Genomic DNA, 13,130 nt, shown 5'->3' with positions numbered 1-13,130 from the left:
TTGTGGCCAGATAGAAGAGTGACCCTGGACCCGGGTCCCCAGGCTCCAAGCACAACCCATGCCCAGGGAAAGGAAAGATGGGATGGGAAAAACTTATGCAAGCAGCATGGCATATGAAGAAAACTGAAAAGTTGGGGGAGCATTTCGCCGAGTATGACTTGGCAGTGGGATGGATCAGCCACACAAGCTGCTGGGATCTTAATCTGTGCAAACAGAAGGGCGACGTGTAGAACAGGGGCATGTGTGTCCCACTGTGCCCCCCTGGGAGCACTCACTGCCTCTGAGCAGCATCACTCAGTAAAAGACACGGAAACAAACTCAGCAAGTTCAGGAGAGGAAGGGAAGCGGGACACCACAGGTGAGCTGCAGCGTGGCCGGAGTGGCTATACCTCCCTGTGCTGTCAGCAGGGCTGGGGTGGGTGTGTAGAGCGGGACGGCACCCTCCACCTCACCCCCTATGCTCTGATCTTATCTGCACACCAGCCAAGTGGAAGGGCGCCGGGAATCCTCTGCCAGCCGGGCCGCCCCACTCACCTCGGCAGCAAAGTGCTTCCCACCGACAGTGTGCTCCGAGCCGTGAGGTTCATTCTGGTCTCCCCAGTGCAGGTGCAGCTGCGAGGCATTGTAGCGGGCCCCAAGGCCCTGGATGTGCATGTCCTGGGGCAGTTTCAGCTTCACTGCAGGGAAAGGGGGGGCAGTCTTCAGAGCCCTGGCCAGCTGAGTGCTGCCTGCGAGCAGGTAGGCCTCACCTGCCCGGGGCCCAGACGGGGGCGCGTGGATACAGCGAGGTGGGGACCAGAGAGATGCAGCCTGTAGGTCAGAAACCTGGGCTCTTTCTCTGAGAATGTCCCCCTTTCACTAAAGCTATTCCAGTGGCACAAGCACCTTCCTGGTTCCCCTTGGAAAATGATGGCAGGAACTAATTGAGACCAATGGATGAACGTTTGTTTATATATCCATGTATTACACACTTGGCTATGAAGATAGAACCTGTCATGAAGTATCTGCCAAGCTGTAGAGTTATATAACAACAACAACAATAATAATCGCTATTTATTAAGCACCTCTCTATTGTGGATATTAACATACATAATCTCTAGTCTTTACAGTACCCATCAATATGCCCATTTTCCAGATGAAACCTCAAGGAGTTTAAAATTCTTATCCAGAGTCTCATGACTCATAAGTAGTCAAGCCACGATTCAAATTCGGGTTGGTCTGACTCCAAAGACTGGGTAAGCCCCCCAGTAAACTGCGTGGCCCCTTGAGTTGTTCATGGTGCCCCAGAATTCACTCCCGCACCATATCCAATAGGCCAAGGGGCTCAGGCCTGTCCCCTCTCCCATCCCAAGAGATGTGCCGCTTCTGAGAGGTACCACCCCGGCAGAACCACCCGAGCCCAGGACCTGCAGCATCCCCTGGAGAGAGTGGTCCAAGCATCCCTCAAGGCTCCCCTTTGCCCTCCTTCCTGGGTGCCTCAGTAGAACCCACCCTACCCCCTGCCCCGGCAGACAGAAGAGGCCAGGGAGCTGAGGAAAGCTCAGACACCCCTTCAGGTCTTGGAGGTCGCTCCCTCACCTGAATGGCCATTGTTGGTCAGGACAAATTGCTGGTCGGCAGACTCACTGTAACCTTGGAGGCCAAGGGGCACAAGGCTGGCGTTGTACTGGAGGATGTCATTGTGCAGGTCTATTGGGGACTGCATCAGGCCCCCACATGATGGGTAGCTCTTGGACCAGCTCTTCTCCCCATCGGGACCTGGAAGGAGAGATTCAGGTCCATGACTTGACCCGTTTTCCACTAAAGTTTTTCCTCACCTTCTAATTCTGTGTGCAATACAATTACTCCTTTTCTATTCTTTTCTTAATCCCCAGAGGTATACTCTTAAGGCCCAGAGACCCCAGCCTACAGAATCAGGTCATGCAAATGCCTCCAGACCATTTGCTTTTGAAGTGATGTGGGGAAAGAGGGACCAGAGCAGTCCCATGGCAGGGACTCTGCATTCTCCTGTCCATTGTTCATATTTCGACCCAATGCACATCCATTCCACATGAAGACCTTGTGACTCTCAGCAATTTAACATCTGTGTATTGAACACCTACTATGAGCAGGAATTGCTCTGGGTCTTGGGGCTGCCCAAGCTTACATTCTAGTGGGGAAGAATTTTTTTTTTAATTTTATAATTTTTTTGTGTTTTTAGAAGCTAAGGACATTTTGTTGTTGTTGTTGTTCAAGTTCAGTTTAAAACCTATGGCTCTCTTTCCTTTGGTACTTTTTAAAAATTGAAGTATAGTTGCTGTACAATATTATATGTTACAGGTGTACAATATAGTGATTCACAATTTTTAAAGGTTATACTCCACATAGAGTTGTTTTAAAATATGGAATATATTCCTCATGTTGTACAATATATCCTTGTAGCTTATTTTATACCTAATAGTTTGTACCTCTTACTCCCCTACACCTATATTGCCCCTCCACCCTTCCCTCTCCTAGTGGGGAAGAATTTATTTAATTCACTGGGATGTCCCACATTGGAAAAATTGGAGTCTGTCTCCAACTGCAGGTAGGTCTTTGAGGTTGGTGATTTACAGGTATGATCTTCCTGATAGAAAACCCTTGAGGACATTGACTCTGAATACCCACATCTAGAGCAAGTAAAAACCCGCAACCTGATAGGGAAGCTTGGAAAATATCAAGTAATTATAAGCCTGGAATCACAGAGCTAAATGCAGTGTTTACGCTGGGGAAAAGTATGACAATATTACAAACTAATTATTACAATATAATTGACAAACTAGCAGTGAGGAGGAGCAGACTTATCAAATAAACCCTCCAGGGCTCAGGCTTCTTGCTAACTACCAGGTAATAGTCCTTCCCCTGGAAATGAAAATAAACAATCCAATCCCATGTTCAGGTACACTTTCTTACTCCCACAGGGAAAAGTCTTTCAAGGATGTAAGGCTGTGTTTAAAAGATTATCTCCCATGGTAATTAAGTGGATTTTCAAGCTGAGGTTTCTCCGGAAAAGCAAATAATTGGCAGGTCACGGCTCGTTAGAGTAGAACCATGGTACCCTGTGGGCTCTCTAGGAGTTGGGAACCAAGGTTTGCCACCTGGAGTTCATTCATCAGTATTTCAGCACACGGAAGGGTGTCACCTAGAGCAGAAGGGGAAGGAACACCACGTCTTCTGGGCACCCTTGCCATAGACCACAGCACCATTTCACAGGAATGCCTGTGTGTACACCGGCCTCACAGAATCCCCATCCCCTACACCTTGTTCTCTAACTAGGGGACCTCACCTGAGAGTAGGGAGAGTCAGAAGCAAAACTTGGTGCCCACATTCATTTGAAATGCTATGAGGAGTTGGTCCTAGGTCTGGATACACACAGGCGAACCCTCTAATATTTCAGGCTGTCAACCTTCGGGTATACCTTTTCAGAAATATTGCAGCTGGAAGGGATTTCAGACTCTCCAGCCCAACCCCTCACTGGACACCAGTTTTCCCAACTCTCACATGTCAAGAGTTTCCACTGAACTGTATTGTTTTTCTTTCCACGGCCTCAAAGCCCTGGACTCAAGGCAACTAAACTACACCAAGATGGCGACTGGCGGAGAGGCAGGCTGGAGGACACCAAGGCAGTCACTCCAGGGCGCAGACTGGATTAGGGCAGTTACTCAGCTGAGGGCAAAACCGAATTCCTTAGAGACCACAGGGTTCAGAGATGAAGCAGTCAAGAGGTATCATGCCAACCCTGAGGGTCAGGAAGCAGCGCAGCTCCCAGGTGGCAACCCTTCCAGAGTGAGGCTGCCAGCCTTTTTCTCTGCTCACAACAGCATCTGGGCCCACAGCCAGGGTGGCAGAAGCTGCCAGACAGGCATGAATGGACAAACTGAGGAAGTGAAGAGGCGTGGCAAAGAGATCTCCCCTTGAACACATAGCTAAAGGGAATGGAGTAAGAAGAACTTTCTTTTCCCAGAGCCAGAGCTCCCCTGAAGGTTTCATGAAGAGGGGACTGGGCCATCCCATTTCATCTCTGCGAACCCATGTCATGCTTAGGATCACATGCATAACAGGCCTGAGTAAACATCTTCCCCAAAGAATGAAAGACCCCCAAAGAACAGAGAGCTTGGGGAAAGGTTATGAGGAGGAATTTTTCTTTTGCCCTAAATACTTTCTTGGAAGTTGGCCAAATTAGGTATTTGGGAGCAGAAAAGACTAAGGATATAAAAGGCAACAGAGTCAGTGGTGGCAAAACCTTCCTAGGAAAGAGAAGCAGCTGTATTGGACCCGGAGACTCCAGAGTACCAGGTTCCGGCACCAGCCGCCCCCCGCCTCCACCTCCGTGAGTGACCTCAAGCCGGTCACATTCCCTGCCTTAGTCTCCTTTGCCCTTTGTACAAATGGGAGGGGTGGACACTATGTTCTGGAAGGTCCCTTCTGACTCTCAAGCTCTGAGATTTATTAAGATTACTAGGACTAAGCACCTTCACCTCTGTATCAGGCCGGTTGGAACGGGTTGGAGAGAATTGCTCATCCAAAGTCAGCTCCTGGGCATGTGACGAGGTGCCCAGTGGGAAGCAGCTGTGGGAACGAGGGCACAGGGCGCTGCTGCTCCTGGGGCTGGCGGGAGAGTGGGCAGTGCCGCCGGTTTGGGCTGCTGACCACTGGGAGCACTCGTCCTGAGTGCCCATCACAGGCCCTTTGGGCAGCAGGATCTAGGAAGCCTTTTCTATTCCTCCTCCTCCTCCTCCTCCTCCTCATTATGACGATGGTGATGATGATGATGATGATGATGTTAGTAGTTTTGGTCCTTACACCTCTACAACTCTGTGGGGTCAACAGGGCAAGAATTGCCCCATTCTGTAGACGAAAAACTGAGATGACGTGACTTGCCCAAAGACAGACTTTGGCTTAGTAACAGAGTTACCTTGCCTGGGTCACAGGACCTCCATGCCTTCTATTTCATTATTTATCCAGGAGATTTCGTGCACGCTCATATCCGCCTTCTCCCATGATCTCCTTGAAGGCAAGGACCATGTCTCATTCACCCCTGCCTTGTCCACAATGCCTGGCATAGAGCAGGCCCTCACATGTTTACTGAGCTGGATTCTCCTGCTAATTTTGTGCTTGCTCCTCTCCAGGGAAGCATGCACCTATATTAAACCTCCTAGTTTCTCTCTATTCCCCCACATAATTTTCTTTTTCCTATAAAAAGTAAAGAAAAATGATGTTACTTGCTCAGGTTCAAAATTTACCCTCCTAGCTTTCTAGTGTACCTGCATGAGGTTTTGTTCTGGTTGGGGCCACTCATTGAAAAAGAAATCCGGTTGCTGGCCGGTAGCCTGGGAGACGATCTGCTGAGTATGGGGTTTCATTGCAGTTCACGGAACCCTCCGCCAGCGTGTGATGGCTGTGTCCCCTTCTTACATGGCTAGAGACATTGTCAGAGCAGCCTCTGATCTCTGTGGCTTGTGAGGGAGAGAGAGAGGTGCCATGTGGCTGGGCACCAGGACACCCAGTATCAGGCACGTAGGCAGCAGGCTCCCTTCTGCCCCGCAGCCTCTGTGTGAGCAACGTGTGACTCATTGCTGCTCTAACACTGCCCTTTCTTTCGCTGGCAGCTGCGGCCCAGGCTGTAATTTTTCAGCTTGGTCTCAGCTTTCACACTCATGCCAAGCGCTCTGCTGCCAGAAAACCTCTCCTGGGACTGACTCTTCCAAAAGAAGCATTTATTTCCAGCTACCGTCAAAATGTGACTTTTCTCTCGGGTTGTGACTTTGCCTCTTCCGTGGATTAGATTCCTCCCATGATCATGATAAAGGAGATCATGTGTATCTCCCAGTTTGTTTTTCCAACTAAAATCAAGGCATTATTTCTTTCCAGTTCATGAATTTTTCTGTTTGAGGCAAAACAGAAGTGGACCAAATTTCTGTTTTGAATTGTAACAAGAGATTAACGTGGCACGGCTCAAAATGCCTCGCATGCTTTCCAGCTGGGCATTATTGAGGCCCAGAGTACAAGACTTGCATTACCCGAGGACCAGGATTTCTTTCAGGGAAAATGTCAAATGCGTGCAACCATAGAGAGAGGAGCAAAATGAACCCCACATCCCCGAGCTTCAACAACTAACAATCCACAGCCTATCCGCCTTCATCTCTACCACACCTGCTGTCCCCTATCCCTGGATAATTTTGAAACAAATCCAAATGTATTTCATCTGCGCATATTTCAGTATGTCTCTAAAACATAAGGGCTCTTAGAACGAAAGCACAATACCATTACCACACTTAAAAAGTTAACAATTCCTTAATATTATTAAATCCAGTCAGAATTCAAAATTTTCCAATTATCTCATATCTTTTTAAAACATTTCTTTTTACAAACAATAAATGCTGGAGAGGGTGTGGAGAAAAGGGAACCCTCTTGCACTGTTGGTGGGAATGTAAATTGATACAGCCACTTTGGAGAACAGTATGGAGGTTCCTTAAAAAACTAAAAATAGAACTACCATACGACCCAGCAATCCCACTACTGGGCATATACCCTGAGAAAACCATAATTCAAAAAGAGTCATGTACCACAATGTTCATTGCAGCTCTATTTACAATAGCCAGGACATGGAAGCAACCTAAGTGTCCATCGACAGACGAATGGATAAAGAAGATGTGGCACATATATACAACGGAACGAAACTGAGTTATCTGTAGTGAGGTGGATGGACCTAGAGACTGTCATACAGAGTGAAGTAAGTCAGAAAGAGAAAAACGAATACCGTATGCTAACACATATATATGGAATCTAAAAAAAAAAAAAAAAAAAATGGTCAGAAGAACCTAGGGGCAAGACGGGAATAAAGATGCAGACCTACTAGAGAATGGACTTGAGGATACAGGGAGGGGGAAGCGTAAGCTGGGACAAAGTGAGAGAGTGGCATGGACATATATACACTACCAAACGTAAAATAGATAGCTAGTGGGAAGCAGCTGTACTGCACAGGGAGATAAGCTCGGTGCTTTGTGACCACCTAGAGGGGTGGGAGAGGGAGGGTGGGAGGGAGGGAGATGCAAGAGGGAAGAGATATGGGGACATATGTATATGTATGACTGATTCACTTTGTTATAAAGCAGAAACTTAACACACCATTGTAAAGCAATTACACTCCAATAAAGATGTTAAAAAATAAAATAAAATAGGAATTTCAGAGTTAAAAAAAAATTTATTGAAGTATAGTTGATTTACAATGTTGCATTAATTTCTGCTGTACAGCAAAGTGATTCAGTTATACATATATCTATACATTCTTTTTCATATTCTTTTCTGTTATGGTTTATCACAGGATATTGAATATAGTTCCCTGTGCTTTACAGTAGGACCTTGTTGTTTTCATATCTTTTTAATGGTTGTTTGTAAAATTCAGGATTCCGAGAAGGTCCACATAGTGAAGCTGGTTGATGTGTTATGGCCTAGATCTCAATTTGATGGCGCTAAGCCTTGTCAGACGACAACTGGCCCCGCTCTTCCAAGGCTCAAAATCTCAGAGCCAGGCTGGCTCAGCCCATCCTTTGCCCTCGGGGTGGGTCATGGGGTCCCAAGTTTCCACCGTCACCACCGCCACCTCCACCACCCTGGTTAGGCCCTTACCAGGTCACACTGCAGAGGCTCCACGCGGGGTCCCCGCCCCAGCCTTTCCTGTTGCAGCCAGAACCAGGTGTAGCCCTGCTCCTGTGGTACCACCCGTCCGTCCGCTCCCTTTCTCCATAGCACGCCCTGCCCTGCCCCCGCCCCCAATAAAACAAAGCAGAACCACAGCCATGTTTCACAGCTTCGGCCTCTCAAGGCCTTCCAAAAGCCCTCACACCCACCCCAGTTCGCCCCCATGGTCAGGCCAGCTCCCCCATCCTCAGACCAACCTTCACAAATGTGCTTATGCTAAAAATCTGCTTAAAATGCTGCCTTCTTTCCTCTCTACCTTTCCAAATCTTGTCCATCTCCAAAATCCAGCTCAAGTCCTGGGCAAGCTACTCCAGCACTTTCTTCCTGCCTTGAACTCCTAGGCCAGATTACCCGGCTTCCTATGATGGTACAGTGCCTTGAATTGTCATTTAGCCATCTCACCTGTGACTGTTACTCTAAACCTGTTCCAGACTAGAACTCTGTCTATAAGTTTTGAAGACCTTTGGAAGCCTAGAACTCTGTCACGTCCCTCCCCCGTGTCTGAGCATATAGTGGCATTTCCTAGACACTTAATGAATTGATTTGGAGGGTTTCTTAAGCTCATTTCAGAAATCTAGCCATAAAGGGATGGGAGAAGGGTGTGTGTGTGTGGGTGTGTGTGGTGTTTATAGGAAGATGAGGGTGACGAGAAGCATTTTTTATTTTTTAATGAAGAGACTTGAGCACACTTCCATGCAGAAGGAAAGGGGAATAGAGAAGGAAGCATGGTTCCAGGAGAAGGAAGGGCTGATTCATGGAGTGTGGCCCTTAGAAGACAGTGGGGGAGGGGTGGACCCAGCCAGCAGAGGTAGAAATTACCTCTGGGCTGAAGGAGGCACTGAGTAAGTGTTTGCTGAATGGATCAGACCAGAACACCGAAGCCTTCCTGGAAAGGAAGCCCATAGAGTAAAAACCCAGTCAGAAATCCTAGAACTCAGCAGGCCTGCAGAGGTGATCAGAGAAGAGGATGGGCCGTGGGATGACAGACAGTCTCAGTTTCTCACATTCTGAGATGCACGCAGCCCAAGTACACCGTGAGCCTAAAAGAGTCAATGTGATTTTTAAAGTGAACCTATATTTGGCTATTTTCTTACTACACCTTATGTCTTGTTTTAAAATTTAATACAATTTCAAAGCAGGTACAACAGTAAAGAGCATAGTAGCATGGCCCCGTGTACCCATCTCTCCATGACTAATTTAGTTTCATCCATACCCCCGACCTATCCGTTCCCCCTCCACCGGATTCCTTTGAAGAAAATCTATGGATGCTTATATATAACTATAGGTATGAACTCTGTAAAAATAACCACAATATCATCTTCACATCTAAAAACTATTAACAATGATTTCTTTCTTTTTTTTTTAAACTTTTTTAACATCTTTATTGGAGTATAATTGCTTTACAATGGTGTGTTAATTTCTGCTTTATAACAAAGTGAATCAGCTATACATATACATATATCCCCATATCTCTTCCCTCTTGCGTCTCCCAATGATTTCTTAATGTCATCAAATATCCAGTGCAAATTCAAATTTTCCCAATTGTCTCATAAATCTTTTTTGGTTTTTTTTTCCTATTTTTTAATTGAAGTATAGTTGATTTACAATGTGTCAGGTATATAGCAAAGTGATTCAGTTATATCTATCTATCTATCTATATATATCTTTTTCATATTCTTTTCTATTGTAGGTTATTATAAGATATTGAATGTAGTTCCCTGTGCTATAGTCTCATATATTTATGAAATAGTTTGTTTGGATCTGGGTCCAAATAAGGTCCATGTATCATGACTGGTTAATATGTCCCTTGAGTTTCTTTTAATCTATAGGTCCTCCTTTTATTTCTCTCCAACATGGGTGTATTTGCTCTGTACATATGTATGTAGAGACTCACTACTGCCTTGGGCAAATAACAGTTCATGCAAGTAAATGAAGGATAATTTTATTATTTTATAATCTGTTTGCAGACATGGTATGGGGTAAGTAAAACACTTTATGGGTTGAGTAATTTCTTATATTTATACATTTACTATATATACGTTACAGCATGTACGGTAATAATAAAAGCATATAGGGCTCCTTAGAAGATCAGAACTATGTAATTACTGGTACAGTTTGATTGCTGTTTCTCACTGATTACTCTTTCTCACTGACTGCATCCTGTGTGCCTAAGAATAACAAAAATTCTAGTGAAAATAAATATTGTTTGTAACTTGACTATATCTGATGAGTCTGGACAAAAAAAAAAAAGTATTCATTATTATCCTATTATGACGTTTACCTTTTTGGACCTTTCTAAGTCTGTCCCTCAGACCTAACTGGCGCCCCTGACATTTGTGGTAGCCACACTCTTGGGGTAGAGCCCTCAGTGTCTGTGTGAACACCTGGGCAGCCCATCCTGGGCCACCATCCCCAGGGCCTGTCTCTTTGGACTGGCTACCAAAACGCAGTCAGATCAAAACTTGCCCCAATGGATAAAACTACAGTGGCAAGGTTTTACACATTCTAGATGTTGACACACCTTTTTTTTTAACCAACAGTCAAAATTTTCGTATAATAAAAGCTTTTGGTCAGTCGCCAAGGTTTGTTTTGTAAGGGGATCTGACTCTAGTAAAAATGCCCCCAGTCTGGGCATGTATATTTATATGAAAATGATCACAGATTGTGTATCAAATTTGAACACACAATTAAATAGATTATATTTGCAATTTAAAAATGAGTATTGAAATGTTGAATAAAAGAGAAAATTGCTAAATACCCTCCTTGGAGTGATATTTAATTTTGAAGTTGATTTGTTCCTTTCTTCAACAGATGTGCCTCCTGTATTTAGTATTGAAGATACAATGGAGAGCACAGCGGATCTGGTCTCTGTCCTCATGGAACTTACGTTCCAGTGGAAAAGACTGACTGACAAGCAAACCAATACACAAGTAAAATTATTCCAGTCTGCAGTCAATGCTATGAAGGAAATAAGCAAGGGCTATGATGGAGAAAAAATGGAGGGACCACTATGGACCAGGTGATGCAGGCAGGCTTCTCAGAGGAGGCACCGTTAAAGTTGAGACTTAAAGGATGGGACTGAGCCCACCATGAATCAAACCTGGGGAATGGCATTCCAAAGGGAGTGCACAGAGCACTCAGAGACCCTGCTGCAACAGAGAGCTTGTATATTTTATGTGTATGTGATGTAAAGACTCAGAATGAACCTAGGGTTCATCTGGCTTCCCCCCGGCCAGGCTGGGTGCTGCCCTGCGACAAGGCTGCGTGGGAGTCATTCAGCACCCGCTCAGGTACACTCCTCCGTCTGTTAGAAAGGTCCTCCTTTCAGGGGGCTGGGACCCAGCTCTCTCTGGGGGTCACCCATCCTTCGTGGTCCTGTGGCTGGAGCCATAGAGAACACACCTAAGCCACAGGACCCCATTCAGAGGGAAGGCAGCCTCTGTATACTCTCTAAATCCATCTCAATACCACACATTCTCAGGATGTTGTTAGGATGCAGAAGTCACATTTGTAAAATATGTTTTATATATATTTTACAGCTCCTGCAGTTCACTTCTGAAGTTGATTAAAAGATACATGCCTTCCCATAAAAGTCCAGCGGGTTCAGCTGGTCAGTAGTGTGGGGTTCCCACAGCATCTGCCTTGGCTGGATTCTTGCCCCCTGAGCCCAAAGCCACACTGTGCTGACTCTGCCTGTTTCCCTGCCAGTCAAGTGGAGAGGCATGGCCATAAAGCCCAAGATCCTGCCCAAAAGGAGAGGAGGCTAGCAGAGGGGTGGGTTAATGATTGACTGGTGATGTCTTATGATTTTATTATAAACAAACAGAGGTCAAGGAACCAAACTGGCATTGAAGCCTTTTCTTTGTTAATATTACAAGTGAATCAGAGACAGGGCAGAGCAAGGGCTGGAGAGTCAGTGTTACTTATTATTTACAAAGCTTAAAGCTGGACTGCCATAGCAGGCCCATTCTGCTTCCTTGGTTTTTACTGTTATAGATCAATAAAAATAGGAATGTTTTCTAAAGATGCTGTTAAGCCATACTTTATATCAAACTTTTCTCTTTATTATTTCAATTTTTGTTTGGGTCGGCTTGAGAGGGAGGAGACTGGGAAAGGGTAAATTCCTCCCAAGCCACTCTTTGGCATCCTTTCTGGTTTAGCCATGGCAGTGGGGCCAGTACTGCAGGCTGGGGAGCAAGAAGAGGTGAGCTGCAGGACTGGGGCCTCCAGCTCAGCTCTCTGCTAAACCTTTCGAAGTCCTTCCCCTGCATCTTGCCATACTTAGAGGGCCCCTCCCTCTCCAGTAATCCCCTTCCAATATTGCTGGGATGGAGAGGAGAGGGGAGGTATGGGTGTAGCTAGAAGAAAAGGCTTGGCAGTCATTTACCCTTTGGCTTCCAGGCATTTGTCAGGTCCCTTCTGGAGGGAAGGCTTTTATAGGGAGGAGGGTGAGGTTTCCAGGCTGCCAAAGATAAATGGTGACAACTGTTTGCTTTTGTTCCTGCATCTCTGGCACCCTCTTAGGTCCTGTTGCCTTAGAGCACGTTCGTTGTGGCAAAGCTCTGCCCACCTCTTTGGACTCCTCTGAGCCTGCTCTCCCCTCCCCTTTTTATTGCAGCGATGCTGAGACACACCAAGCTGCATCCCAGCCCCCAGAAACACCCTCTCCCTGCCCCTCGTACCCCCCAAAAGGCAGGACCAAGTGTTTCCGCATCCTCCATGCTCCTGTGGAGCCCTTTACACTTCTCCTTCCTAGAGGCACCTACACTTATCAAAATAACATTTTATACTTTCCTACCCCAGTAGACCAGTGGTTCTCAAAGCGTGGTCCCTGGACAAGCACCACCACCATCATCACCTAGGAACCTGTTAGGAATGCAGATTCTTGGGCCTCCCCTCCTCCCCGCTCGACACCCTGACCCAGACACTCTGGGGGTGGTGCCCGGCATCTGTCATTGAACGAGCCCAGTGGGAGACTCAGCGCTCACTGACGGTTGGGAAGCACTGCACTGGGCTCTCAGCTCGTCCCATTCATTCCTGTATCCCTGGCTCCTCCCACTGAGCCTGCACATCAAAGTGCTCAGCAAAGGGTTCCTGAACAACAACAGGCCACTAATACGTTAGACAAGTTGCTAAGGTGGTAACGGCCTAACCCCAGCAGGGAAACCAAGCCAGGCCCATCACCTGTCAGTGCTCAGTACATGTTATTCTTGTTTGACTTGTTCACAAAGGAATTTTGGTCGATGTAAACACACGAAGTCCCCAGAAGAACCCAACATCCTGCCCTACCCTCCTAAAAAAAGAATATTAAAAATATTCTTTCTCCATCCTCAGGCAAAGACCACCTCTGAATAGTAAGAACTGCAGACACCATCTTTTTAATGCACTGTTATATGTGTAATTATGGAAAC

General features: G+C 46.2%; 2 protein-coding genes across 3 annotated transcripts in view; one reads left to right on the top strand and one right to left on the bottom strand.

Moving 5' to 3' along the window:
* Positions 1-11,743, top strand: part of APH1B (aph-1 homolog B, gamma-secretase subunit) — an 85,434-nt gene extending 73,691 nt beyond the window's left edge. The window contains exon 7 of the mRNA XM_057543778.1: positions 10,531-11,743. The gene's annotated coding sequence lies outside the window, so the exon portion shown is untranslated. The remainder of the gene's footprint in view (positions 1-10,530) is intronic.
* CA12 (carbonic anhydrase 12) overlaps positions 1-13,130 on the bottom strand; it is a 60,695-nt gene that overhangs the window by 19,484 nt on the left and 28,081 nt on the right. For both annotated transcript variants that reach the window (XM_007165973.3, XM_007165972.3), the window contains exons 3-4: positions 1,579-1,758; positions 535-677 (exon numbers count right to left, since the gene is read on the bottom strand). In XM_007165973.3, coding sequence (XP_007166035.1) covers positions 535-677; positions 1,579-1,758 — 323 coding nt within the window. The remainder of the gene's footprint in view (positions 1-534; positions 678-1,578; positions 1,759-13,130) is intronic.

The sequence above is a fragment of the Balaenoptera acutorostrata genome, chromosome 3 (assembly GCF_949987535.1).
Source record: "Balaenoptera acutorostrata chromosome 3, mBalAcu1.1, whole genome shotgun sequence".
In the NCBI taxonomy this organism is placed as follows: Eukaryota; Metazoa; Chordata; class Mammalia; order Artiodactyla; family Balaenopteridae; genus Balaenoptera; species Balaenoptera acutorostrata.
The sequence above is the reverse complement of the archived record's forward strand: the minus strand, read 5'-3'. Positions and strand labels throughout refer to the sequence as shown.